The sequence below is a fragment of the Atheta coriaria genome, unplaced genomic scaffold (assembly GCF_025399875.1).
Source record: "Atheta coriaria isolate IRGN ID8LTWV9N9 unplaced genomic scaffold, Caltech_Dcor_3.1 hic_scaffold_6_pilon, whole genome shotgun sequence".
NCBI classification, from domain to species: Eukaryota; Metazoa; Arthropoda; class Insecta; order Coleoptera; family Staphylinidae; genus Dalotia; species Dalotia coriaria.
This window is the reverse complement of record NW_027045448.1, coordinates 6,034,143-6,060,895: the sequence shown is the minus strand read 5'-3', so window position 1 is coordinate 6,060,895 and position 26,753 is coordinate 6,034,143. Positions and strand designations below refer to the sequence as shown.

The window sequence follows — 26,753 nt, the reverse complement described above, 5'->3', positions numbered from 1 at the left end:
ACTATGAATATTATGCAATGAAACGAAGAAATATTGATAAACCTAATGGATCGCGAAGAGTGCACGCCCGGATCACCTGACGATGTAAATGAGACTAACACCATACGAAAGCCGACCGCGTGCTTCGACAATGAGGTGACGGTGCACAAGTTGAACGAGATAAGAAAAACTTGTTTGTATATAAACACTGATGTTGTTAGTATATTTCTAGTATGCATTGAATACTTATTACTTATTTTACTACTGTACTATAAATTACAAGAAATTATATATCGGGAAAACCAATAAAAATTTTAATATCATATTTAAATAACACAAGTAATTCTGCAATAATTTGCATTTACATTTACATTACTTTAAATACTGTTTATTTTGTACAAGCCAGTAATAACAATACCTAGAACCATACTATATCTACCTAGAAACTATCCGAAAAAATTAAATATGTTATCTAATAGAGAATTTCGCAAGGATCTGCAAGCCATCCTTTAGATATTTAGACTTAGTGTTCACGCAATAACCACAATCAAAATAAGTAACTTAATTTTCCTTATGATATATTTTCGAACGCAAATTTTCTTGATTTGAATCTCCTAATTAGAATATCCCGTTGATAAATTTTATATTCCCCATTCAATTTCTGTTAAATTTCTCTATAGAAAGGACTAAAACAATTACCCAAAAAGCAGAAAAGGAATAAACTAAATTACACACGACTGGTTTAATTATTTCACTTACCAGTGTACGAAACAACGCACATCCAAGGTATGTAGATACTGAAATCAAGAAAGAGTGATATTACTTATACGTATGTATCATTTCGTACATTTTTAAATGCATCAGCGTTCCATGGAAACCCAGTCTTTGCGTTAAAATCCGGGTTTATAACGAAAATACGATTACACTACAATACTAACCGGGGAATATTATCACATAACAAAAATGTATTGCATAGGTACAAAATTTAGGAGGAACTAATTCTAATCAAGAATATATGCAATCACAGGATATGGTCGATTGGCGTCCGACGGCACACGCACAATCACACATAACTCACTAAATTAGTGGTTTCCGCGATTCCCCACGCTATAAATTATTCACAAAACACAAAACTCGTCTATTAACAGTAAATATAGGCGATGATCAATCATAACTTATCAAGAAAGGTCGCTCGCAACAAAAGCATGAGAAGCGTGCCGACATCGTATCGTATCGGATAATGCAAATCATAGGAAATATTGAAACAAAGAAAAATGTACATTTCTAGGTGTAAGACCACGCGGTTAAAGTGAAACTCAGAATGTTATAGGTATAGGATAACATACGGATTGTTTCTTCAAAGGGTTAAAGTGAAGAAAAGCGAAAACATACCTTAGCGCAAAATAATTTTTTTCTTTTGGTTATCCAGCATAAGATGTAAGCAGATGTAATTATGTATATAATAGAATAGATGAAAACACTAAACTGATTAGAGGCAACGCGAAGTTGATAGAGTATCCGACGGCCGACGGTACATCACACAAGCAGAGGTAAATCTACGTATGTTCAATCCGCGTTTAACGAACACTGCATATCAGTTTACGAGATATTCGCGTTTGAATAAAATGGGCAAAAATTGAAAAATGTCACTTTTTAGCACTTTTAGTCGCGATTTACCACCTTTTACTGTAGGAAATATAATTATTTTAAATTTTTATCTGATACATAATTTTCCAATCTATCATAATCAGTAATTTGTTGGTTACTGTGGCTTTTAGTTTAAGAGATATGAATTTTCAAAAATCGTCGAAAAAAAGTATCAAGCACCCCCCCTTGGCAATTTTTTCTTAAGAATGAAAATTTCATCTCTCAGATTTCCTTTTAACTATCGTATCTGATAGAGATTGGTCCGTACATTAAGACGCTGCGATCAGATCTTAATTATCTCTTTTAGTTTACGAGATATTCGCGTTTGAATAAAATGGGCAAAAATTGAAAAATGTCACTTTTTAGCACTTTTAGTCGCGATTTTCCACCTTTTACTGTAGGAAATATAATTATTTTATATTTTTATCTGATACATAATTTTCCAATCTATCATAATCAGTAATTTGTTGGTTACTGTGGCTTTTAGTTTAAGAGATATGAATTTTCAAAAATCGTCGAAAAAAAGTATCAAGCACCCCCCCTTGGCAATTTTTTCTTAAGAATGAAAATTTCATCTCTCAGATTTCCTCTTTAACTATCGTATCTGATAGAGATTGGTCCGTACATTAAGACGCTGCGATCAGATCTTAATTATCTCTTTTAGTTTACGAGATATTCGCGTTTGAATAAAATGGGCAAAAATTGAAAAATGTCACTTTTTAGCACTTTTAGTCGCGATTTACCACCTTTTACTGTAGGAAATATAATTATTTTAAATTTTTATCTGATAGAGAATTTTCCAGTCTTTCATAATCAGCAATTTGTTGGTTGCTGTGGCTTTTAGTTTAAGAGATATGAATTTTCAAAAATCGTCGAAAAAAAGTATCAAGCACCCCCCCTTGGCAATTTTTTCTTAAGAATGAAAATTTCATCTCTCAGATTTCCCTTTTAACTATCGTATCTGATAGAGATTGGTCCGTACATTAAGACGCTGCGATCAGATCTTAATTATCTCTTTTAGTTTACGAGATATTCGCGTTTGAATAAAATGGGCAAAAATTGAAAAATGTCACTTTTTAGCACTTTTAGTCGCGATTTTCCACCTTTTACTGTAGGAAATATAATTATTTTATATTTTTATCTGATACAGAATTTTCCAATCTATCATAATCAGTAATTTGTTGGTTACTGTGGCTTTTAGTTTAAGAGATATGAATTTTCAAAAATCGTCGAAAAAAAGTATCAAGCACCCCCCCTTGGCAATTTTTTCGTAAGAATGAAAATTTCATCTCTCAGATTTCCTATTTAACTATCGTATCTGATAGAGATTGGTCCGTACATTAAGACGCTGCGATCAGATCTTAATTATCTCTTTTAGTTTACGAGATATTCGCGTTTGAATAAAATGGGCAAAAATTGAAAAATGTCACTTTTTAGCACTTTTAGTCGCGATTTTCCACCTTTTACTGTAGGAAATATAATTATTTTATATTTTTATCTGATACAGAATTTTCCAATCTATCATAATCAGTAATTTGTTGGTTACTGTGGCTTTTAGTTTAAGAGATATGAATTTTCAAAAATCGTCGAAAAAAAGTATCAAGCACCCCCCCTTGGCAATTTTTTCTTAAGAATGAAAATTTCATCTCTCAGATTTCCTCTTTAACTATCGTATCTGATAGAGATTGGTCCGTACATTAAGACGCTGCGATCAGATCTTAATTATCTCTTTTAGTTTACGAGATATTCGCGTTTGAATAAAATGGGCAAAAATTGAAAAATGTCACTTTTTAGCACTTTTAGTCGCGATTTACCACCTTTTACTGTAGGAAATATAATTATTTTAAATTTTTATCTGATAGAGAATTTTCCAGTCTTTCATAATCAGCAATTTGTTGGTTGCTGTGGCTTTTAGTTTAAGAGATATGAATTTTCAAAAATCGTCGAAAAAAAGTATCAAGCACCCCCCCTTGGCAATTTTTTCTTAAGAATGAAAATTTCATCTCTCAGATTTCCTCTTTAACTATCGTATCTGATAGAGATTGGTCCGTACATTAAGACGCTGCGATCAGATCTTAATTATCTCTTTTAGTTTACGAGATATTCGCGTTTGAATAAAATGGGCAAAAATTGAAAAATGTCACTTTTTAGCACTTTTAGTCGCGATTTTCCACCTTTTACTGTAGGAAATATAATTATTTTATATTTTTATCTGATACATAATTTTCCAATCTATCATAATCAGTAATTTGTTGGTTACTGTGGCTTTTAGTTTAAGAGATATGAATTTTCAAAAATCGTCGAAAAAAAGTATCAAGCACCCCCCCTTGGCAAGTTTTTCTTAAGAATGAAAATTTCATCTCTCAGATTTCCCTTTTAACTATCGTATCTGATAGAGATTGGTCCGTACATTAAGACGCTGCGATCAGATCTTAATTATCTCTTTTAGTTTACGAGATATTCGCGTTTGAATAAAATGGGCAAAAATTGAAAAATGTCACTTTTTAGCACTTTTAGTCGCGATTTTCGACCTTTTACTGTAGGAAATATAATTATTTTATATTTTTATCTGATACAGAATTTTCCAATCTATCATAATCAGTAATTTGTTGGTTACTGTGGCTTTTAGTTTAAGAGATATGAATTTTCAAAAATCGTCGAAAAAAAGTATCAAGCACCCCCCCTTGGCAATTTTTTCTTAAGAATGAAAATTTCATCTCTCAGATTTCCTTTTTAACTATCGTATCTGATAGAGATTGGTCCGTACATTAAGACGCTGCGATCAGATCTTAATTATCTCTTTTAGTTTACGAGATATTCGCGTTTGAATAAAATGGGCAAAAATTGAAAAATGTCACTTTTTAGCACTTTTAGTCGCGATTTTCCACCTTTTACTGTAGGAAATATAATTATTTTATATTTTTATCTGATACAGAATTTTCCAATCTATCATAATCAGTAATTTGTTGGTTACTGTGGCTTTTAGTTTAAGAGATATGAATTTTCAAAAATCGTCGAAAAAAAGTATCAAGCACCCCCCCTTGGCAATTTTTTCTTAAGAATGAAAATTTCATCTCTCAGATTTCCCTTTTAACTATCGTATCTGATAGAGATTGGTCCGTACATTAAGACGCTGCGATCAGATCTTAATTATCTCTTTTAGTTTACGAGATATTCGCGTTTGAATAAAATGGGCAAAAATTGAAAAATGTCACTTTTTAGCACTTTTAGTCGCCATTTTCCACCTTTTACTGTAGGAAATATAATTATTTTATATTTTTATCTGATACAGAATTTTCCAATCTATCATAATCAGTAATTTGTTGGTTACTATGGCTTTTAGTTTAAGAGATATGAATTTTCAAAAATCGTCGAATAAAAGTATCATGCACCCCCCCTTGGCAATTTTTTCTTAAGAATGAAAATTTCATCTCTCAGATTTTCCTTTTAACTATCGTATCTGATAGAGATTGGTCCGTACATTAAGACGCTGCGATCAGATCTTAATTATCTCTTTTAGTTTACGAGATATTCGCGTTTGAATAAAATGGGCAAAAATTGAAAAATGTCACTTTTTAGCACTTTTACTCGCGATTTTCGACCTTTAATAATTTTATTATTATGAATAAAATAGTAATCTATAATATAAAATGAATCGCAAAAGTGTTGTTAACCACTGTAAACGTTACTTACTACACTTGATACGTATACCATAATGATGGCCGAAAACTGTGTAGGGTGTGACAGAAGTCTTATTGTGTGAGTGAAAAAGAAGACCGGCTTCAGTCTCATTCCTTCGAGCGGGATGAAAAAAAATTAAATTACCAAAATGGCTTTAAAAATATAGGGGTTGGTGATAAAAAAGTAAATATTTAGAGTTGTATGTATTTTTTAATACCACATTATAATTTTAAGTGTATTTGGCACTATTAGTTCAGTTAATCAAGTTTTACATACTTACACACTTATAATAAGTAAGTTACTCTTTGTCTACACTAAAATTTTTCTAGAAACTAGAAATAATTTATATGGCTAAACAACGTTTGCCCGGTTAACTAGTATATATATTACATATGGTACTCAAGGTTTTAGATCTCACTATTTAAGAAATAAGCCACGAGGCGGCGCTAAGGTAGATACTTTACTAGCGTATACAAAACTTGTTTATACACAAAGGCGTAACGATCAAATAACTTTATGATTTAGTCTGAAATTCTCAAAACGAACTGTTACTACAATTTTATTATTATCGGCTTATTTATTATCGGCCATAAGTATATGAATTTCCATATTTAATTAGTTTTCCAAAAAGACTGACACATTGTGTCCAAACACAGATTCGCAAACACTAAGTTTGAAATCAATTGACTTTCAGAGACAATTAGAGACTATAAAGAATTTAATTATTTCACATACCTGAATCAAATATCGTAAATCCAAATCAAGTAGATACTGAATTTTAGTTGCACAAGTTCGCAGATTATTGGAGTGCATTTGCGTTCCATTGACTATGAACCAGTATTATTGGCAGTAACCGTGGCAGTAACAAACAACTAAACAACAACTAAACATAAACAGTATCATTCGCATTTATCGGTATTACTAGCGCCACCTTGATTTTTTGAAGTGAAAACAAATACACTGCACCAACTTATCATGTTTTAACCTCCGATTAATGCCCCGATTCAACCTGAATCTCCGGACAAACTTGTCGCAACTTGAATTATGGCGTCTATGACGTTTGGTCAAAAAACCTTCACGCCAACGCCTCCGGACAAGGGCAGCTTTCCATTAGATCACGAAGGACTCTGCAAAAAGTTAATGATCAAGTACATGACTTGTTTGCACACTCACGATAACCAGAATTCCGAGTGTCGCAAGGAATCGCAAGACTATCTGGCTTGCCGAATGGAGAATAATTTGATGGCCAAGGAAGATTGGTCCAAATTAGGCTTTTAATATGATTAATATACTAATTTGTTGCACTGGCAGTGTAGCTACAATAAAACTGCCTAGCCTTGTTCAACAACTTTTAAAAACTGAGAAATTTAAGGTTGGTTTAACATATTTCATTGCATTACATTGCATTAATCATACATATTTTGTTAGGTGCTAATTATTGCAACAGAACATTCAACCAAATTTTTTGATAAAAATGATATCCCAACTTCTGTTCAAATCTACAAGGACAAGGATGAATGGACTGCATGGAATAAAAGGGGCGATCCAATTCTACATATTGATCTAGGAAAATGGGCTGATATTTTACTGATTGCACCTTTAGATGCCAATACCTTAGCTAAAATTGCAAATGTATGTATAATATACTGAAAATGTTATCCTAAATAATAAATTTTTGATTATGAAGTTACATGAAATGCGTTTCTAGGGAATATGTGATAATCTTCTTACTAGCACTGTAAGGGCTTGGGATATATCAAAACCTCTTGTGTTTTGCCCCGCAATGAACACCAAAATGTATATTCATCCATTAACTAAGGAACAAATTGAAAAATTATTAAGTTGGGGTTATCATTTAATACCAGTGATTGAGAAGACTTTGGTTTGTGGAGATACTGGAGTAGGAGCAATGGCAGAAGTTGATACAATTGTTTCCAGAGTCAGTGATATTGTAAAACGAAATTAAGTAGTTATTTGTAAAATAAATTTAATAAACTGGGCAGTTTATGTTTTTCCTTAAATAAAGATACTTCTTTTCCCTCTACTTCTGTTTCTACATGACCCAATTGGAAGATATGACAGTTCCAAGATTGATGAACTTAAAAACAAGTTTTAAAAATAATTTACTCTGAAACAAGAATACAAGCATTCTACATACATACAACTAATCCCGCGAAATGTAAAAGTATTTTATCAGCTTAAAATTGATTGAGGTGTCGGCAATATCGTAGTCAAAATTTTACACCAACCAAAGAATAAGAGCATTTGCCAAACTCTCTTATACAATGCCCTAACTTATTTCTTAGATGAAGCAACATGTACAATCATCAATTACTGAATAATATTATTTAAACATGTACATATTTCCTATGTACATATATTTATAATAGAGTAGTTTTTCTGTTGCAAAACATAACATAAAATTCGCTACACATCACAGACTTTTATCTATTTTTTAAGTGAAACAAGTTCTATTGATACTATTTTTAAAATCAATATAAAAGTATACCGTCATCACGTTAAGGGTTTGTTTAGTCTTCAGGTTTGCATCATGTATAAAATAATATAATCTTGACACAAAGAGAGAAGTAATAGATAAAAACTATATCGTCTAGATATGTTACAATTTACAAGATGACTCAGTAAAGGTATACAAACATTATTGGTTACTTCTCAATGCTTAATATGTTTCATGTCCTTCAATTTTAATATATTTAGAAAATGATTTTCAAATCCGTGTGTGTGTGTGTGGATCATTTCTATTTCGCTAATATCTAATCTAATTAAATGGTGTGTAAACGTTTTGCGTTATGTACATTAAATATTTATGTATAGACTAAATAAAAAACATACATTGGTCTAACAAGATTACACTGTGTACGTGAAATTAGTATTTGTATGGATAAATTCCTAATATTTTTTATCAAAATTTATCGTAATTTGTGATCCTCAAATCGTGTGTTTAGTATGTGCAATTAGAGATATGTAACCATAGACACATATATTTCACAAGCTTTGTTTTCTAAACACATAGAATTGTTTGCATGTGAAGCTTGACCGAAGAAGAAACTGATAAATACAAATGATGCCCTTTAATACCAATGATTTAATACAATATTTAAACAAATAACTAAGACCGACGCTTTTGTCGAATAACATATTGTTGACTTGCAATTCAATTTGGATGTTGATTGAATTGGATCCACACTTTGAACTTGGCTATTGGTTATTGGCATGTTTTGGACTTAGGCCAAACGATTAAATTTAGAACTGATTTCAATCCGGGCGTTTCCAGATAAATGCCAAGCGTGCAAAGTGACATGTGAAGATTCCAAATATCGCAAAGCAAATATTCCCAATCCGAATATTATATGTTAGGCACTTGTTTGGCAAGACGATATATCAACACAGCAATTTTCGGCACTCCATAAAGCAAACACCAATTTCATTCAATTAAGTAAGTCCGTCGTGCTCGAGAATCCAAATGTTGGGCGTTGTTGTAACAATGTTTGCTTTCAGTACCAACACTACTATAATTCTTGATTACAAATAACTGCACACTACGCTTCCCTCATAAAATATTTACATATAGTTACATTGATCTAAAAGCTAAACAATATTTTACATCTCTTATATTTAGTTTAGACTTAAGGCGCTAGTTATATTTTCCATTTATCACAATCTGTTTCATAATTTTAGTATAAATTAATAAGTATATAATTTTATTTCTGTTCTACTATGATCTGCTGTGAAAAAGTGTATCATCAGTGCATTCGAAGTTATTGTTGTGTTGCATATGCCGAGTGATCCATCGAATGATCAAAACGTTCACAATAAAAGGAGGACGGGAGTATAAAAGAGTTCCTTCACTGAGGTGCGCCATCGCGGCGGACTACTAACTGTCACGGCTTTTCGCGTGTAGTCGACGGGGCCAAGGGAAGGGCCAGTCCGGCCATTGCCTAGGAACTTGACCACCCACATTGCCCTCAAAGTACAGAAACAAATTGAACCACCACATGCGGCACAGAAGATTTTTCTCCGACGATTGCTGCAAGAGAAACCAACATATTTGATTAAATGCATCACTGATTAAACAACCATTTCGTAGGCAATTACCTTCAGACCACTATTGTTCGCCAACGTATGATAGATCCAGAAAATTCTGGTCGTCACATAGTAAGCGATAATCACATCTATCGTGTAGTGCGATCGAGACCATTGCAACATAAACACGCCAGTGACAGCAACCGCCCAATACAGCCAATGTACCAGATACAATTTTTTAGGAGTATCTATAACCCAGAGATAACAGAAGCATTAATTACTTCCTGCTGAATCACATGCAGACACAAACAAAACACTTACATTCCGAAATAAACAAATAACTTATAACTATCGTCAATGTATGCCCGCTGTAGATGAAGTCGCCGCAATATGTCTGCTTGCCGTTGATGGAGAGCCCCATACCGGACAACATTTGCACGACGCGTTTCGCCATGTCCAGCGTTGTGGTGTGATTGCTTTTCGGCGAACAATAGTACGTCGTGCTGGAGATTGGCAAGACCGTGACGAACATTGTCACCGAGCGATAGATATACAAAAGACTCATGATTAGGAACAGCCGACGTGCAATTATAAATCTGAAAATAACTTTACCGTCAGCATGTTATTTATACTAATGACAACAAAAGTACCTATGTTTGTGCAAAACAATAACAAATAACGTCGAGTTAAAGGCAAATATGATGAGATATTCGGACACAGTGAGGCCCCAATCGTGCACGCCGAAAAGATCGAAGAAAATGTCCGGCAACGGGCCGTAATCTTTGCGGTCCGGGACACGCTCATGCGTGGTCGCCAGCGAGATTAAAACTAATAAACTACTGAAGAACATAATCACCAATGCTGAAATGATACAACAATATGTAATAAAATACATAATGATAGGTAAGTTTAATTTATTTGTACCTATCAACGTTTTCCAACGCTCCTGAGGAAAACGTGGCTCTTCCCGCACAGGGGTGGGCATGTTGATTTTAATAATGCCATTCTGGTCGGCGTGCGGTTGCAGAGAGAGGTTGTCCTCGTCCTCCTCAACTGTGAACTCATGAATGTCCGGGTGGCCAGCGCTGCCCCATTTGTCCGCCTTCGTCGGCGTCGGCAGCAGCGGCTGGCGCTGGTAGAGATCGCCCTGTGTCATCACTGGCGGCTGCTGGCTGGGTGGATGCTGCGGCTGCGGCAAGGCTGCGTTGCCGTTGACGCCTATCAAATCGTGGACGGCGGTTGCGTTGTCCACTTCGGATTGATCATGCGGTGCTCGATTGACGACTTCACCGATTGAATGTATACTTCCATAATCAGCGAATTTGGGTTCAAGAACCATTCTGCAACACACATACACATCATTATTACTATAATCACTTCACGCGTTGTTTAATACAACAAATATTATTATCGTAAACCTCATTTCTGGTCTCTCAATGGTGAAAGCCGTCATAATTTTCCGGCGCTCGCAGCCACTCTTTTTCAACATCACACCTCGTAAGTACATGGCGGAGGCTATCAACGTTTTGAAAACTTGTTTTTAAATATTCTAATAGATACTGCCAACCTGTCACACCAAGGCTTCGATTCTTATCAATATTTTGCATATTCGTTATTTCGTTGAGGCACCTGCGTAACTGCGCTGTTAATTAGCGCGCGCAGGTTGTAAATTGAACAAAGGCCTCCTACAAGGGACCCACGTTATTTTTATAATTTAATTTAACGATAACTGCAAATGTTGTATGCATTGTAATTAACTAGAGAATGATACCCGAAATTTTACTCGTATAACTGCGGATCGACAATGCGGTGTGCAATCGTTTTGCTAATTTTGCTTCCAAGGTTTTGCCAAAAACGCATAAAACTAAACAAAACAAATCATTTAATTATATTCGTTGATTTACTAGGCAAAAAAGTGGGAAGGTGCAGGAATTGCAAATTTGTACGTTTTTCAAATGCGTGACATTCATTATCACATACTGCTGCTTTACTAACTCCACAGGTAGCAAATATCAACTGTAGTTACGAACAGCGTCACATGCCCGATACATACAACTATATAAATTATTTATGTGGTATGTATTGATAATTGACATTGACTACATGGAACGCTTAACGCATAGTTAGCACTTAAACAGAATCACCAATTAGATGATTTCGCAATTTTTGCGCATTTTGCATAAACACACGATCGGTGTTAACTTACATCTCGTCAATGTTACTTAAGTTCCGCAAGTGGCGACTTGAGTAATTCCTTTAAGGTTATGATTGCGCTCATCATGCGCTTTGGAGACCGTTATTGAGATTCTCTTCGGATACCGTTGCAGGGTCGCCACCTCATTCAACAAGTGTTCGTTCTCTCCCTGTCCAACGAGACAGAGTGTATACGTGACGCGTCCGAGATGCGAGAAAACAACACTTTGTACTTGCTGGCGAAATTATTCACCGGACCACCATTGGAACCTGTGACCGTAACATATTTACCGCGCAGATCGCCAACAGTCTAACATCGCCCCCGCACAAATATCACTAGCGCGGCTGATAAGCTAACGCGTTTTCGAAAACTAAGTCACAGGTTGCTTGCAGTGATGAGCACTGGAAGGAATGAGGGCTGAGTACGTTAAAGCGGGACACACATTAAAAAAAAAAGTCTTGATTACTGCTACAGTGAGCTGCGCGCACCGCCGCCGCTGACGCGCAAATGCTGCTTATGTCGCTGCTTACTCACTCGCTTGTGACGAGACGCAGTGAGTGGAAAGAGGCAAATGCGGCTTAAATATGGCGCTATCTCTGTTTGTTACACGACTACGCTTGCTGGTACACTTGGCCGGGCAGCGGCGAACGGTCGAAAGTCGCGCCCAACGGAAACCGTGCGGTTCTGTTTTACTGCGCAAGTTTGTTTTGTTGATACACTTCGCCGAAATTCGCCGTGTTAGATACAAGCCAACATCAAACGTCAGCAACAACGGCAGTCGGCCACTGATAACAAGCAATGATTAATTCATTACATCAGTTGCACTCTTTTTTCGTTCGAGAACTGTTGAATGAATCACTGCGATGACGTTTGTTTCGTTCACAATTCACAAATAAAACCTGGTTCAGTAATGCTTTTTTAATAGCATCTCTAAAACATCTTATATTATGTGTTTTCCGCTTGGAAATCTCTCATTTGGAGCATTTATTAAGTGAACGGTACAATGTACAATAGAGTAGAGTCAGTAGAGCAGTGGATATTTGTAAAAGGGATCTGGAATAATAAAAATTGAGTCTGGCACGGATGTAAAAAGCCGTTGTACGATTGCCCGCACAATTTAATGCGGCACAGATACAGCTTACAGCTAACAACCATATTGATTTACAGAATTACGCGCACAGACAGACGATTGATGTAAATAGAGAGATTGGAATAATAAACCACATGCTTCGGTTCGAAATTAAAAACAGATTTCACCGAGCGCTACATCTCCGCGTTGTATTATTATTAACGGGCAGTGCGCGCGCACTGTTTCAACAATAACTGCGATTGCTTCAGTAATAAGCGACTCCGCCATCCTACATTCCAAAGTGATTCTATTTGCTAAGGTCGCTGCGTTTAAAGCGTTTCAAACATTTCAAGGGCGATTTGCTTCACTCAATTAACACGCCGATGGAAAGAATCCGAATCACGAGAGTAAATTACATCACGAATTGAAAAGACAAAAAATATCTATCGCTATTTGCATCACAAGTGCATAGAAATAAATAATGCAGCAAACTACATGAATTTAAATATTTTAATAAATAATAATCATTGGAGTGCATGATGGATGTTAACGACGATTACGACAAACGACGTCAAAGTAAAATTATGTCACAAAAATGATTCCGAAGAATCCAAACTTTAGCTCTTCCAATCAATATCGAAATCTATAGAAACACGACATATGCGTCAAATTATGTGGGGTCACATATGTGATGACATACACGATTGTGTTGACAATGCTTGCAGCAACCTTGAGGAAAACAATAAAATTCAAGAATCCACCGGAATACGTAATGGTTTAATTACATTCGGGTAAATAACGTGAAGTATCGCGTATTGATAATGATAGTTTACTCTAGTAGCTGGCACACAAACGATTAGTGAAAATAAACATTAAACATTGCGGTACACCAGTTTTAAATGTGGTTACAAGCAAATAAACTATTAGAAGATAGATGGCACTAATTATTTACTGCAATAACCTCAATTGTGATCATTTATATTTCGGTTTGTGTAATTCAAGGTTTTTTATGGTATGCATGCTGTCAAATCATAAATTCACTGATAGTGTTTTTAAATGATACAATTACAAACTTGCTCATTGACCACACCACGTGCTGACCGGACTCGGATCACAGATAATATCAATTATGTCTAGTTGTAGCAATCAAAAAATTGCTCATCGTTATTTTAAAGTTTTTATCTTATCGATGATTAGTATCTCATTCAAACCTCTTTTATCTATTTTACAACTATACTAGTATGTAGTTTATAGTGGAATACTTGATGTTTTTATCTGTTTAGGGTTAGTGACCGATGTTTTTACCTATTTGCTGAAATTTTCAAGTTTAGATACGCGTACAGCGCAATGGTTAATAGTTTTGTTATCATAATTTTTTAATTTCTTTACTTTCAACCGCACATTCCAACTACTGATTGCGTTGACGTCAACATAAAATAAGTTTCCTTTAAGTTGAACTTGATAATGATAAACGCAATATTTCCAACAATTATTTCAACAACTGCGATAATAAGGTTTAATTTTTAACATAATTTAGTTGTTTTGAAAGAATTCAGGTTTTTCTGTGTTAGCGTAAGTAAAATTCTTATAAATTTCCATTTTGAACTACCTTTTGTATCAAAATTTTATTTAATTTCGACATTTTTCGCCTAAATGGAATTTTTAAAGTGTTAATACGACAATTCACGGACTTAAAAATGAAAATTAATATACCTATTACGTGATTACATAAACAAAATAAAAATAAAAACGAAATAAATAAAATTCTTATTAGCGTGGAAATGTGAACTGTGACATTCTTGCTATACATCTACAGTACGCTTTATTGTAAACTACCCACATTTGTTTATATTACACGTGCTTGAGCGTGTGAAGAGTATACAATCGTCGTAATATGCGCTCGTATGATCGGTGGGTCAAGGCACGTTCGCAACAATTAACCCAGTGGCTGTCAAACAGTAAATTGTAAATATTATTGTAATAGCTGTAAATTAGCTATGGGAATCGAACATGCTTTACAGGCGCTGATCAAAACAAACGTGTAAAGTAAATTCCTTCATTCTATTTCGATGGAAAGGTTCGCATGGTTCGTATATCTAAAATATGCATATTAATCACCGAAACAGCCTCGCAAGTATTATACAGGCAAAATTGTGTCCATCACTTATATTATGCCAATTGTATTTTAATTTTTCGTCATGGCTAAACAGCGGGAAATTTGAATTTTATCATTTTTGCTTGCATATTTTGTTAAATCTTAATAAAATAAATTCAAAAATGTAAGTAACATACATGTGTGATTATTTGAGTTACACACTGTTTGTTTGATCTTAATATTAAATAAATCATTAATAATCATCATTATATAAGAATTAAGAATATAAGAATTATCTTAAAGCAAAATTCTAAAAATTTTATCCCAAAAATCCAGCATGTTGATAAACACTTTGCGATAAATTTAGAAAATAATTTCAGTTCGTAATCAAAGTTCAAACAAATAACACTATTAATAAAATGAGCGAAACGTGTTTATTCAAAGCTTTCGCTTATAAATTATGATTATTCCAAGAATGCGTTGTTCACGTATCGATGATTCAACTATTGAACAAACATTACTAATAGTATTGAACAATGCTAACAATATATCTTACTTGTTAATTCCGCAGCAAATTTACTAGGAATAGGCGATAACTTTTTTGATCTTCCTGTGGGCCTGCAGAATTTCACCACTTTGCTTGCGCCATTAACTGATTAACTTGCGACTGTCAACGATAACAAAGCGTTTCTGGAGGCAGCCGATATAATTGCCCTTTCGATAACAATATCTCAGACAAACAACGCTGTTCCCGGCGTAATTTACATAAACACATCCACACAAGCACACACAATGTTTAATGATGTTTCAATAAAAATTCAATCAAGGGAAAAGTAAACCTCAACCAAAGACTCTACCAATCGATTGAAACATCGAAAGACGACTCGTACGTTCCCGCAGGTTTTTTTTTTCACTGTTTGTCTTCACTTAATCGATCACACCATCACACTTTAAGGGTTTCTTTGTAAGGATTCACTATATATGCAAGATGAGTCAACCGCTGTTGGAAACTTACAAATCTCGACTGTCGAGTGCGTGTGTGAGTGTAGCATCAACAGCCGGCTTCATTATGCTCGTATGGAAATTGTAATTGAGTGACGTGACGCCGGGCTCGCCAGTTTTGAGACTAATTACGCGCCACTCGAACGCGTGCTGCTACTGCTACCGCTCTACCCACGCCAACGACGTAATACAATACGGCTTTAATTGTCTTATTCGCCATTCACTTGGATGTGTATTTAGAGTATTTACACGTTTACACGAATGCGCTCGAATGGGTATGGATTGGCGCGCGCTGCTTGTTGCAGCACTGCCTCTGATGTTACGACTGATTTAACTCCAACTCGCACGATGAAAGTGAATTGCCAACTTCGGAATGCCGCTGTAGTGGTAACACGTGAGAGTAGTTCGAGAGAAATTTTAAGTTGCAATGACTAAAGAGAAATTTCCATTTCGTGCCAATTCCGACGCTTCCAGCTGCACACTCTGCTGCAAAACTGGTTTTTACGTAATCGCTTTTACCAATTAACTGGTAATAAACTTAAATGTATCTACAGTTTGTTGATAATACGCACATGTTTAAATTTTTATATTTAATTTAAACTAAACAATGAAAAACACTTGTTTTCTGGGTTGCATACATTTTAAACTAATAGCAATACTTTGAGACATGTAAATTGGGTTGCCTATATATATTCTTAACCTATTAATTTATATCTTTTTATTCTCACCTCAATAAAGCCTTCTTCCACTTTTCTCCAGTTTCGATGACAATCATTTGCAACTTCATTATGATGAACATCAACTTCAGTTCACGAAATAACTCACACTTCTAGTTTAGAACTTAACAAGTCCACTTTGTAAAAGTTTTATTGCAATGGCAGAAACTTAGCGTGCCAATTGTCAAAAATAACTGCTTTCCAAAACGTTACTTTCGCACAAATTCATAAAAGCTGCCAACACTGAGCGCACTTTTACAAATATCACGAAAGCAAATAAACAACGCAGGGAATACGCTATCTGACAACATTAATTGCACAAATTACGTCGTAAACTCACTTCGAAGTGAGTTGAACTAAAACGCTTGGAAGACTGACAGCTTGACAAAAGTATTCAGGACGAACTGTTCTTGAAGAATATTTTTCCAAATGTAATGCGACTAAGCTACTAAGCAAACGGTACGTAAACGTATAACGTCTCGATATAATCAATCAATATTTTCGTCACGTAGATTTTAATTTAATTCATTCCGAAGCACAGAGCCGTATTTAAATTAGTTCACCAAATTTATATCAATGTATTTCTTCTGGGTTTTCTTTGTTTATTTTTATATAAATACAAGTCTGAATTCGTTAACATGCGGAAGCGCATGATATGACAACCAAGGTGCATTTCAATCGCACATTTTTTTAGTCACATTGACCCCGTTTGTGTTATTTGATTTTTTCTGCAACTGACATAAAATCAATTCCCGAATCGAATTGAATATTACAAAAATAATTAGATATGGGTGCGGCCAGCGTTGATGCCGGCGCGCTGCTTATTTACAAATGCATTCGTTCAATCCGCCCGCATCCCGGGGTTGGCGTAGTTCGATGATAAAAGACGCTCGGGCGTGAAAATATAAATGTCACGCGGCGACCTTTTCAACGCTGTCGTCAGCCGATCTAATGCGGAATTCGTAAAGTTCAACACCAACACGTCGCACTATCAGTAAAGTGGGCCGCCACTTCAACCACCGCGCACAATTCGTTTCCTTATCACGCGCTCGCCACCACTTAAAACAGCACTCATATTCCAACCACAAGCGCAATCAGCTGATCGACACACTTCCACGCTTGTAAATCGATGCGTAAAGCGACCCGATGTTTTAGTTGCGATTATTGTCATCAGTCGGCTTCGGCGGCTAATTGTTAGTGTCATTATTGGAGGGCGCGCGAGATGACACGAGCACAATGCGAGAACGAGAGAATGGTGAGCGTCACAACCGCGAAATCGTTGTGCACGTCCTTCGCAATATCCTGATTCATGCCGGGCAGAGGAGGTGTGTGTGTGGGTTTGCGATCGGGGTAGCACGCGCATGCGTAGAGGATACAGACGGGTCCAATGAGGAAATCTACTGGATCATTTTACGCGACACTGCTATTTAGGTATATTTAGCGTGCAGGCAGCGATTTCACAATGTTTTTGCAAAACAGACATTTCCCAATAGATTGCTGTTCGATTTAATTGGATGCTTTCATGAATCATTTCAAGCATGTGGTGTGATTCACAACGTCTAGTCCAGTCTAGACTCTTTGCTGATGACGCAGATTGAACGCGATAAAAAGGGTGCAAATGAGTGGAAGTTTTATATTCTCTTATGATTTAATCGATTTCCAGCGCACACTTCAAATAATACTTGATTATTTACGGAGAATTTTTAATTAAAACACAATCAAATTTTTTTCACCAACAGCTTATTTCTAACTTTATAAAATATTCAAAACTTCATTATAAGCAAATTGTCTACTATTAAACAATATCTATTTGTTGTGACAAAGCGCCTGTCATTTAAATTTGAATCGCACCACATCACATGATTTATTACCTTACTTTTAACGCTGTAAAGCATAAAATGAATGAAAACTCAACTCACCGATTCGAAAGCGCATTGTTAACGAGCCGCTGCCGGCGGCGGATCAATTGCAGAAGATTATTGACCACGAGGCGACGCTGAAGGTGGTGGTTGGGCGATGCGGAGGCCACTGACGACCCCGACGATTCGTTATTGTCTTCGCTTGATGAAGTCGGCACGTCACTGTCGTCACTGTAAGCAACAACACACACAAATGCACTTTAATGCACGCATGTCAAGTCGAGACGACCACAAACAAATTAATTCAACGCACTTTCCATCGCGATGAATGTGATATGATATACGCCGCTTTGTTGTCAAGGAATCACTGATTATGAAAGTAGTACGTGTTGATGTATATAATGTAATTGTTATCTCCTTTCTAGTTGGTAGGTAATACTAAAATTCGTTACATTTCAAATAAACTAACAGTAGTGTTATTTACACAGATGACAAATTTAGATTTCATATGAGATAATTTCATGTTAGATAATTTCAATGACTTAAAACTTAAATGTAATAATTTTAATAAATATAATCACACTTAATTTAGCCTAGTGCTTAATTTAACATATGAAACTACGTATTACAACACGACAGCCGTGGAAACAAATGATATTCCATTTTTTGTCATAACAGAATTAAAGTGAAACCTTTTAAGTCCTTCAAGAGGGGGTGCAACCACGAAACAGGATAGGACTAGACCAAACCTGACAGGCGAATAAATATATTCGCTAGGTGTGTCCGCATGGCGCCATTCCGTGGCGATCCAGAAATGACCTAATTAATTTACGGGAGTGTGACGCTTCCTTTTGGCTTCGTAATCTTGCGGAGCGTTTTACGTTTTAGTGGCGGTCGTAAAACGCCGTCTATATGTTAGTATGTGTGTGTGTGGTGATACAGATAAATGGCGCCGCTCCTCTTTAGCGTCTGCTTTTATTACCGATTTATATATTACGTATTACGGCTCAGCACAAAGGTACAATCGATTATTTCTGCTACAGACATCGCGCAAAAATGAATTCAAAAACTTGACGGCAAAAAATGTTCCTCAATTTTATTTGATCAGTCAGATCGTCAATAGTCAATATCCTGGTTGTGATATTATCAAAATGTGCAGATGCTTATGTGGATAGAAAGATAATTCATAATAGCACCGTATTAAAATTATCAGTTTGATAAAAAAGTACACATGTTGCGTTCATGTGATGCGCAACAATGTATTTATCATGCAATATCATATAAGTATGCGAGTTTCGCGGAATTATTGGATTTATCATCGTAAAGCAATGCAAATGAATTCGTATTAATAAATTATGACTATCAATATTCTTTTGAAGAGTCAGACATGTTTGTTTTACAAGCGTCGCGGAACTTTGGCTCGTATTATCAAAAACTCATTCCGTTAAAATGAATTAATAATGTATGCAGTGTAGTAAAGTATTGTACACGAGCCACACATGATACTTCACGATAATTTGTTTCTTCGACAGGTGTTTAATTTTCCAAATAAAGACATTGTTGGCATGTGCTTATTTACAGGTTAATTTTCCACGTGTTGAGGTTAAGGGAAATAAATTTAGAGGTTATTTCATGACATTTTGGATATTTTACGCACTAATGCATAAAAGTAAAAGGAAACAAAGCCTCCATTAACGCACAATCATAGAAAAGTAACATTTCGATATATAGTTCATGATACAATAGCCATCACACAAAGGGGTTTGCATCGTCTACATTCCCAAGCACTTGATTGATCCGCCACGAGTATAAAATACAAATGTAGTAGACGCGCGCGCCGCAGGACAACATCAATTTTTCCCTTCATGCATTATTCGTAATTCGTTTTGTTGCGAACACAAATTGTACGCGAGTCGTTTACGTCGTTTGATGTCGCACATCAATTTCAGTGTCGTACGCGTACGCTGATGGGACAAATAGTATTCTGGTTGGAATTAATTGGAAACACGGTGTTGTTCATAAATATTTTCCTAATCGCCACAATCACACTCACGTACAGCTTCATTAATAATAAATGGCACTTTTACTGCTCGTGTCGGAATGAAATAGATGGACATGTCAACCGGTGCTGATAAATATAAATGATCTTCTCATTTGGTTTTGTATTATTGGTTGCCTACGCTAACCTCAATTAAGAACTGCTGCGTTTAAAAAAAAAGACGTTTTAATTAGTATGCGGTAATTAGAAAATGTGAAGAGTGTGCTTTTTATCCTTATTATGAGTCTAGTTTTGATGTGAACTGATAGTTCGTTATATTACACGCGTAGGTGCTTTATTTATGCGCTGACATTGTTGTGGGTTTTTGAGCGGGAGCCTATTCAACATCAAAAAACTAAATTTAGATTCGATTAGGGAGCGCACAGCGCGCGGCGATTTGCGCTTGTGTTGTGGGCGAATGACGTACTATGCCAGCACTCTATATAAAATCGTATATCGGCTTGGAAAATCTGATGAATTTAAATATGAACCACAGCGGTGCTATTCAGCCGGTAATTGCAGTGTTGAATTTTATTACGTTCAGCAAATAGGTTATACTACGGCAAACAAACGGTAAAAAAGCACTAACAACGCAAAAATGTTAATAACTGAAGTTAAATTTGAAAAATTTTGTAATGTTTTTAAGGCTTGTGCGTTAAAAGTACTGCGTCTGGTGCTGTGCTTGGTGTTGTGCTCGTCTATAAATACTCCTTTTAAACATCTCTTACCTCAACTGCAAAAAAGCAAAATAGAGCACTGTTTAAATAGTCAATTATCCTGGCCGCGTGTGTTGTTTACGCGCGTGTTTAGCGACCGCATTCAAATGAACTCGTACAGAATAACGTGGTATTCGTGTCGCATTATTTCTTTTCGAAAATTGTATAAACGTAGAAAAATGATTGATATTTGTTCGCACCTTTCGCATGACGCGCCGTTGGCGTTGGCGGCGACGACGTCTGCGTTGGTGTCGACGCCTCGGTATCGAATCGCCGTCTGCCCGCGCTCACTAAACGCGGCGCCGCCAAACCTGTTTCTAGTCATGCCTGCGTCGTCGGCGGCATCGGCGTCGCTTGTCGCTGCGGTGGTGGTGGTTGTAGCGCACGCGTCTCCCTCGCGGTGCTCTGCAACAGGCGAACAGGTGGCGTTACGTTTGCCCCACGTGTCGGTGAATGCATCGCACCCACCCTCATTCTCATACTTTGCAAGTCGGTTGAATTTGGGGCATTGCGAATTTTCATCAAACGGGTCGAACGGGACGAAATGAAGAATGCATAGACGAATACCAAATTGTGTAAAATGTATAATTTATGACATTGTGCACGTCAATACTGACACGATGCAACTGACTGATTTCATGTCACGGGATGTACGAGTACATTACCATTACGACGTAATTGTGAAGTGAAAACGACATTACCAGATTGTATACAAGTACCAATTACTTATTTACACATCAGGTATGATTCACCGCATGAATTATAAAGCACTAAACACGGCATTACAAAATAAACACGTTTACACATTCACACACGGTATGAAAGGTTTTTATTTATTGTCACAATTGTATATTTGGTATTTGGTCCTAGGTTATTGTTGGTTTAAAAATCTTTCTCCCAGCCAGAGGTCTCATCAGCAGGTATGTTATTATCTTTGCTAAACGTGTCAAAATTAGTAAAATCCGAAGGTCCTCTTATTGATTGTACAATCGGAGCTTGTAAATTACCACTAATAAGACCATCCCAATCAAATCCTTGAAACCATCTATAATTTAAACCTGTTAATTTCGTAATTCACATAATAATTGCATGAATAACGCACTTATGTTTTTTAATATCTTGAATACCACCTCGTTGATATCCGAGTCTTTCAGACGGTAGATCTCTACACAATTTCTTGATCAAACTCTGCGCTGTCCTGCTTATATTGTGTTTCGCAAAGTCAATCATATCTATACCTTTCAATATGAGATTGTATGTACGCATCGGGTCATTTGCAGCAAATGGCGGACTAAAATATAATATAATATATATTTATTCTAATTTGGTTTAAAACATTTTCCAATACTCACTTTCCAGTGAGTAATTCATGCATCAATATACCCAATGCCCAGTAATCAACAGCACGATCATGTCCTTTATTGAGAATAGTCTCGGGCGAAACATACTCTGGTGTACCACAAAACGTCCATGTTTTACTACTGTATCCTAAGCGTTTTGAAAAACCAAAATCGACTAATTTAACATAACCTTTACCGTCCAGCAGTAAATTCTCTGGTTTTAGGTCTCTATAGATTATACCTCTCGCATGTAGGTAATCAAATGCTTCCACAACACAAGCAGTAATAAACCGGGTGGTGTATTCATCAAAACAACTCCGATCTCTTAGAATCGTCCATACCTCACCACCAAGACACGCTTCCAGTAGCATGTAAACATATTTCGCATCTTTAAACGTTTTATACATTCTGCAGATGAATTTACTACGACATCCCATCATGACACTCTTTTCACTGAAGATATGTTCCTGTTGGTGTGTGTCTACGATATGCTGCTTCTTAAGACACTTGAGAGCGAATGTTAGGGATTGGTCCCTGGAGTACTGCACGAGTTCCACACGTCCGAAACCACCTATACCCAAAGTAGCAACCACATCTAAATCGTCCAATTGAATATAATCATATTCAGCTAGTTCCTGCATATTGGAACTGCTAATTGGACGCGCTAGTTTACGATGTGTGTCACCGTAATCTTTTTCTTTGATTTCGCTTAGGTCCCCGATGAGTTGAATGAAAGAATCGCGGTCTAGGGTTAAACATTCTACACCTGGATGAAGAGCTATCACGGAAGCAGTGCGGTAGTCTTCTTTCAACAAAGCTTGCTCTCCGAAATAATCACCACGTTGTAAGGTACGTATTTGTTCATCTTCTAAAGTGCCTGGTTTACGTTGAGTGATTTTTACCCGGCCGCTGCTCATAATGAAGAATGTGTCACCAGTTGCACCTTGACGAATTATATATGCACCACTTGGATAAAACTCCTAATAATTTAATAATAACATAAAATATCTCATAAAATTTTTGTTTAAACCAAGAACTTACAACTTCAAGCACATCAGCAATTTTTGCTAAAACATCATTGTTTAGATTTTGCAGTAGAGGAACCGATCGCAAAAAGTTGATGTTATCTTCTAATCTCTGCAATCCTGTTCGTACCATGATTTGTTGGAAGACTTTACGGTCAAGTACCCAAACATTCGAATCACTTACAACTAAAATTTAATTACTTTATATTATACCCATGTAAATATGATAAATAAAAGAGTTTAACCTCTAATAGAGGCTGTTCTTGTGCAGTTGTAGAGTATGGCAAGTTCCCCGAATGCTTTCCCGGTACCCATGCGCCCCAAGACGTTACCATCTTTGATGACCTCATATTCACCCTCTGCGGAGACAAACAGATGTGCGCCATTATCTCCTTCGCGGATAACATACGTTCCTTTCTGGTACCCGCGCGGGTACATGGAGTCGACGATTTCGCGAATTTGGCACGAGTCTAAATTTTTGAGGAAGTCATTGTCTAGGATGGCGTCCTTAATAAGCTGCTTCGATCTGTACCACAATGAATTACTGGATGTGAAGTGATTTGTAAACGCCGTCGGCGGCTGGAAATATCTACCTGAAATCTTTTTCAAATTTTGGTATGGTAATATCGCCGGGAGCTCCTGATGACTCGCTGGACTCGGCGGATACACCTTGTTTCTTCGCTGAAGATGTTCCATGAGGTGATAACGACGAGGAGACTTGATGGAGAGTCGAAAGTATATCGGCTTCTTTATTGAGCTTTGATGTCGTTTGCTGCAGAACGCTCTATTCGAAATAAATGAGATTGTAAATCAAAATAATGATTTGGTAATTATTTGATAATAAAAGCAAAGAAATTATTCGTGGAGCGTATCATTGAACCGTACGTATGTAAATACATTATCAACGAAACGCTTTCGATTATAGCAAGAAAGAGGTGAGGGAAAATTAGGCCGGAACGACCAACACGCCATCCCGCTATTATAATACGAATAAATAAGTAGGACGCAGGACGATTACGTCGCCGGCGTACAACATATTCACCATTAAATCGGCGCGGTTTGCGTGATTTTCGCCTAGATTCTTTTTATTTTATACCCATTCTTTCGCAGTTTACGGTTGATTCGGTCAAAATGTATTCAAGCCTTGACCTTGATCCATTTGCGTGTATGGGTCATTATTGTTCGGCAACACAACATACACCCACACACTTCGAGTATTAATTTGCAAGCAATGAAGCAAGTAAATAGAGTTTTGATTCTCAAGGGGGCGATATAAGAGATCGAAATTGTATGCTCCAATGTTAACATGATGACACCTTGCGGCGGAAACGTCCTTATCAGGACAACGACAATGCGTGTTCAGGACGTGCACACGACAAAAGTAGCTCTTGAGCGCTTCAGATCATCAAAACCAAACAATAGGTGTTACGCATATAAAGCGTCCCTCTAAGTTTATTGTTTTCTACGCAGTTTAGTTCTAAGATGTCGATAATAATAAATAAATATGTGTACCTTTAACTTGTGAACTTCTCGTTGATATTTCAAAACCGCGGCGTCTTTAATTTGTAATTCTTTTCGTGTTGTATGCAACTCGGAATTGAGGGTGCCATTTTTGATTTCTAAATCTCTCAAATCTTTCTCTAACTTTGGCACAATGTTTTTCAAATACTCGTAATCTGATGGTATGGTTTGTGTGAGTTGGTCCTTTGCTGGTGTTTCAGGCACTACGCGTTTGTGTGCAGCGTCTAAGGACACCTTCCGGTGTAAGGTGACGCCGTTACCCATTGGTCCCAAAATACCAAAATCTTGCAAAAACTTCCTGGCGATGTCTTCCGATGATTCCGATTGTGTCTGCGATCGTTTGTACTTTGGCCGTATCAATGGCAAGAGCAATTGACTGGGGGTAACCTCCTCGGCGGGTTCCACAAGACTCACTTCCGGATTGGAGAGACGCTTCTCATGCGAACGATAGCGACTGTAGTTAACTGACGGACTGGAGGATCTCTTCTTGTCGTCGGCATGGTTTCTTTGGAAGCGCGAGCAGCCGCAATTCGCGAACAGACTGCCGCACGTGTGGGTGGTTTTAAATCGTCTTGCCGCCACAGGTGTAACGGCGCCCTCGTTGCCAGTGGATGAGGTGCGCGCCGCGACGCGCAATGGTGGGGTTGGCGCCGCGACTTCGGCGCGGCAGCCCCCCGTCTCCATTGCTACCGCGACGAATACGCACAACTGCCGGGCCAAGAAAAACAACTCACAAGTCAAAATAGCCACAACAATCAACAAAAGGAAACATATTTTTTGTAAAAAAAGAAAATATATTCATGAACGTCATGCGCAAATACAAAAGATATTCATAATTTAAAACACCTTTTGTATACACACAACTTTTCAAAACAATATTTTTTGTTTACAATTTTTATAATTGTTTTATACAGAGAATTTACTCTCAACTATCATATTATTTTCCGTATTAAATAAATGTTTGCTTCAACGGTTAAAATAATCCAACTAAAGCAGACTTTTATGAGCAGTAACACAAAAAATATTGTAAAGAATATATTTTTATATTTGACCCACCTGAACTTGTAGGTGATCTGTTATGCGCCACAAAAGAATAAGAATAACTCGCACAATGCCCGAATTCACTCTACAATAACAATAAAAAAAAAGCAGCGGCGATAGCGACCAGAGTATTTACCGGTGTTTACTTCGACGCGTACATTTTGTACCAGCCGGCGGCGATGTTGTCGCACAATATTTCGTAAAATTATCACTTTTATTGTTAGATCACGAAATCGTCCGTGACCACCGCGACGGCGCTGTTTGTCGCTGCTCCTGGTTGTGTTAATCCTGCACGATTATTGCCGGCCTTGTTTTCTACTTGTGTTCTCCGCTGTAATCTTATCATTACCTAAATAAAGCCGAAATCGTTTATTAAATTGTTAGCATACGTTTCACCGCATACACCGTTGCCGACGATGCGCATACAATGTACTTCATAATTGATTCATTTGCATGCTCATTACCTGCGCACAGCGTAAACATGTTTAAATACTATTGTTTTTGTTATCGGTAAGACCCTGTGTGGAAAATATGTTCCGAAGTGAACAAATGCGTACATTTCGCGCATAAATTTTACCTGTCGCGGTAATTATACATAAATATATTGAATGTAGTGACTTGTTAGAGGACAAATGTTTTAAATTGTTTGTTTGCCACACGGTTTGCACGACGTTGAGTAATTCAGTGGAATATTTCAACACGTTTGAAAGTTGTACCTAGTTAAGATAAAATAGTGTGTGGTAGTAGTAGGACTCTTTAGTTTACTAGTACACACTAGATGGAAGC

General features: G+C 36.7%; 3 protein-coding genes and 2 long non-coding RNA genes across 11 annotated transcripts; 3 read left to right on the top strand and 2 right to left on the bottom strand.

Annotated features, from left to right (window-relative positions):
• The first annotated feature begins 5,281 nt into the window (after positions 1-5,281).
• Positions 5,282-6,284, top strand: LOC135793970 (uncharacterized). Its single transcript, XR_010548761.1, has 2 exons — positions 5,282-5,900; positions 6,158-6,284. It is a non-coding gene; the product is annotated as an uncharacterized lncRNA (long non-coding RNA).
• Positions 6,285-6,440: 156 nt separating this feature from the next.
• Positions 6,441-7,309, top strand: Ppcdc (phosphopantothenoylcysteine decarboxylase). The gene is made up of 3 exons (XM_065305089.1): positions 6,441-6,679; positions 6,736-6,939; positions 7,016-7,309. The coding sequence occupies exons 1-3, from the start codon at positions 6,587-6,589 to the stop codon at positions 7,271-7,273; spliced, it is 555 nt and encodes a 184-aa protein (XP_065161161.1). The 5' UTR covers positions 6,441-6,586; the 3' UTR covers positions 7,274-7,309.
• A 1,075-nt stretch (positions 7,310-8,384) lies between these two features.
• On the bottom strand, positions 8,385-21,660 carry LOC135793964 (phosphatidylcholine:ceramide cholinephosphotransferase 2-like). 4 transcript variants are annotated; one of them, XM_065305084.1, is made up of 8 exons: positions 21,523-21,660; positions 21,241-21,445; positions 18,347-18,517; positions 10,276-10,691; positions 10,002-10,212; positions 9,673-9,947; positions 9,424-9,599; positions 8,385-9,355 (listed from the first exon to the last, which is right to left on the bottom strand). In XM_065305084.1, the coding sequence occupies exons 1-8, from the start codon at positions 21,560-21,562 to the stop codon at positions 9,203-9,205; spliced, it is 1,647 nt and encodes a 548-aa protein (XP_065161156.1). In that variant the 5' UTR covers positions 21,563-21,660; the 3' UTR covers positions 8,385-9,202. The 4 variants fall into 4 exon arrangements, with proteins under 4 accessions (XP_065161156.1, XP_065161158.1, XP_065161159.1 ...); XM_065305086.1 differs by lacking the exons at positions 18,347-18,517; positions 21,241-21,445; positions 21,523-21,660 and adding an exon at positions 16,440-16,560; XM_065305087.1 differs by lacking the exons at positions 18,347-18,517; positions 21,241-21,445; positions 21,523-21,660 and adding an exon at positions 15,725-16,045.
• LOC135793968 (uncharacterized) lies at positions 21,645-24,224 on the top strand. 3 transcript variants are annotated; one of them, XR_010548758.1, is made up of 5 exons: positions 21,645-21,781; positions 21,911-21,960; positions 23,094-23,229; positions 23,467-23,622; positions 23,677-24,224. It is a non-coding gene; the product is annotated as an uncharacterized lncRNA (long non-coding RNA). The 3 variants fall into 3 exon arrangements; XR_010548759.1 differs by having other exon boundaries at positions 23,305-23,622; XR_010548760.1 differs by having other exon boundaries at positions 22,795-23,229.
• LOC135793963 (cGMP-dependent protein kinase, isozyme 1-like) lies at positions 21,853-26,448 on the bottom strand. 2 transcript variants are annotated; one of them, XM_065305082.1, is made up of 9 exons: positions 26,104-26,448; positions 25,983-25,999; positions 24,918-25,634; positions 23,999-24,189; positions 23,651-23,931; positions 23,422-23,591; positions 22,393-23,360; positions 22,143-22,331; positions 21,853-22,085 (listed from the first exon to the last, which is right to left on the bottom strand). In XM_065305082.1, exons 3-9 carry the CDS (start codon positions 25,608-25,610, stop codon positions 21,923-21,925), a joined length of 2,655 nt encoding a protein of 884 aa, XP_065161154.1. In that variant the 5' UTR covers positions 25,611-25,634; positions 25,983-25,999; positions 26,104-26,448; the 3' UTR covers positions 21,853-21,922. The 2 variants fall into 2 exon arrangements, with proteins under 2 accessions (XP_065161154.1, XP_065161153.1); XM_065305081.1 differs by having other exon boundaries at positions 25,983-26,052; positions 26,104-26,447.
• Positions 26,449-26,753: the final 305 nt, after the last annotated feature.

Excerpts from the sequence above, each read along its gene's own strand:
- Ppcdc (XM_065305089.1), top strand. The coding sequence starts at position 6,587 with ATGATTAATATACTAATTTGTTGCACTGGCAGTGTAGCTACAATAAAA. Across the intron at positions 6,680-6,735 it reads TAAAAACTGAGAAATTTAAG|GTGCTAATTATTGCAACAGA; the intron begins GTTGGTTTAACA and ends ATATTTTGTTAG. Across the intron at positions 6,940-7,015 it reads CCTTAGCTAAAATTGCAAAT|GGAATATGTGATAATCTTCT; the intron begins GTATGTATAATA and ends ATGCGTTTCTAG.
- LOC135793964 (XM_065305084.1), bottom strand. The coding sequence starts at position 21,562 with ATGAAAATTCGCAATGCCCCAAATTCAACCGACTTGCAAA. Across the intron at positions 10,213-10,275 it reads GCGTTGGAAAACGTTGATAG|CATTGGTGATTATGTTCTTC; the intron begins GTACAAATAAAT and ends GTATCATTTCAG. Across the intron at positions 9,948-10,001 it reads ATTGTTTTGCACAAACATAG|ATTTATAATTGCACGTCGGC; the intron begins GTACTTTTGTTG and ends AGTTATTTTCAG.
- LOC135793963 (XM_065305082.1), bottom strand. The coding sequence starts at position 25,610 with ATGGAGACGGGGGGCTGCCGCGCCGAAGTCGCGGCGCCAACCCCACCA. Across the intron at positions 24,190-24,917 it reads GAGAAGTTCACAAGTTAAAG|AGCGTTCTGCAGCAAACGAC; the intron begins GTACACATATTT and ends TATTTCGAATAG. Across the intron at positions 23,592-23,650 it reads AAGAACAGCCTCTATTAGAG|TTGTAAGTGATTCGAATGTT; the intron begins GTTAAACTCTTT and ends ATTAAATTTTAG.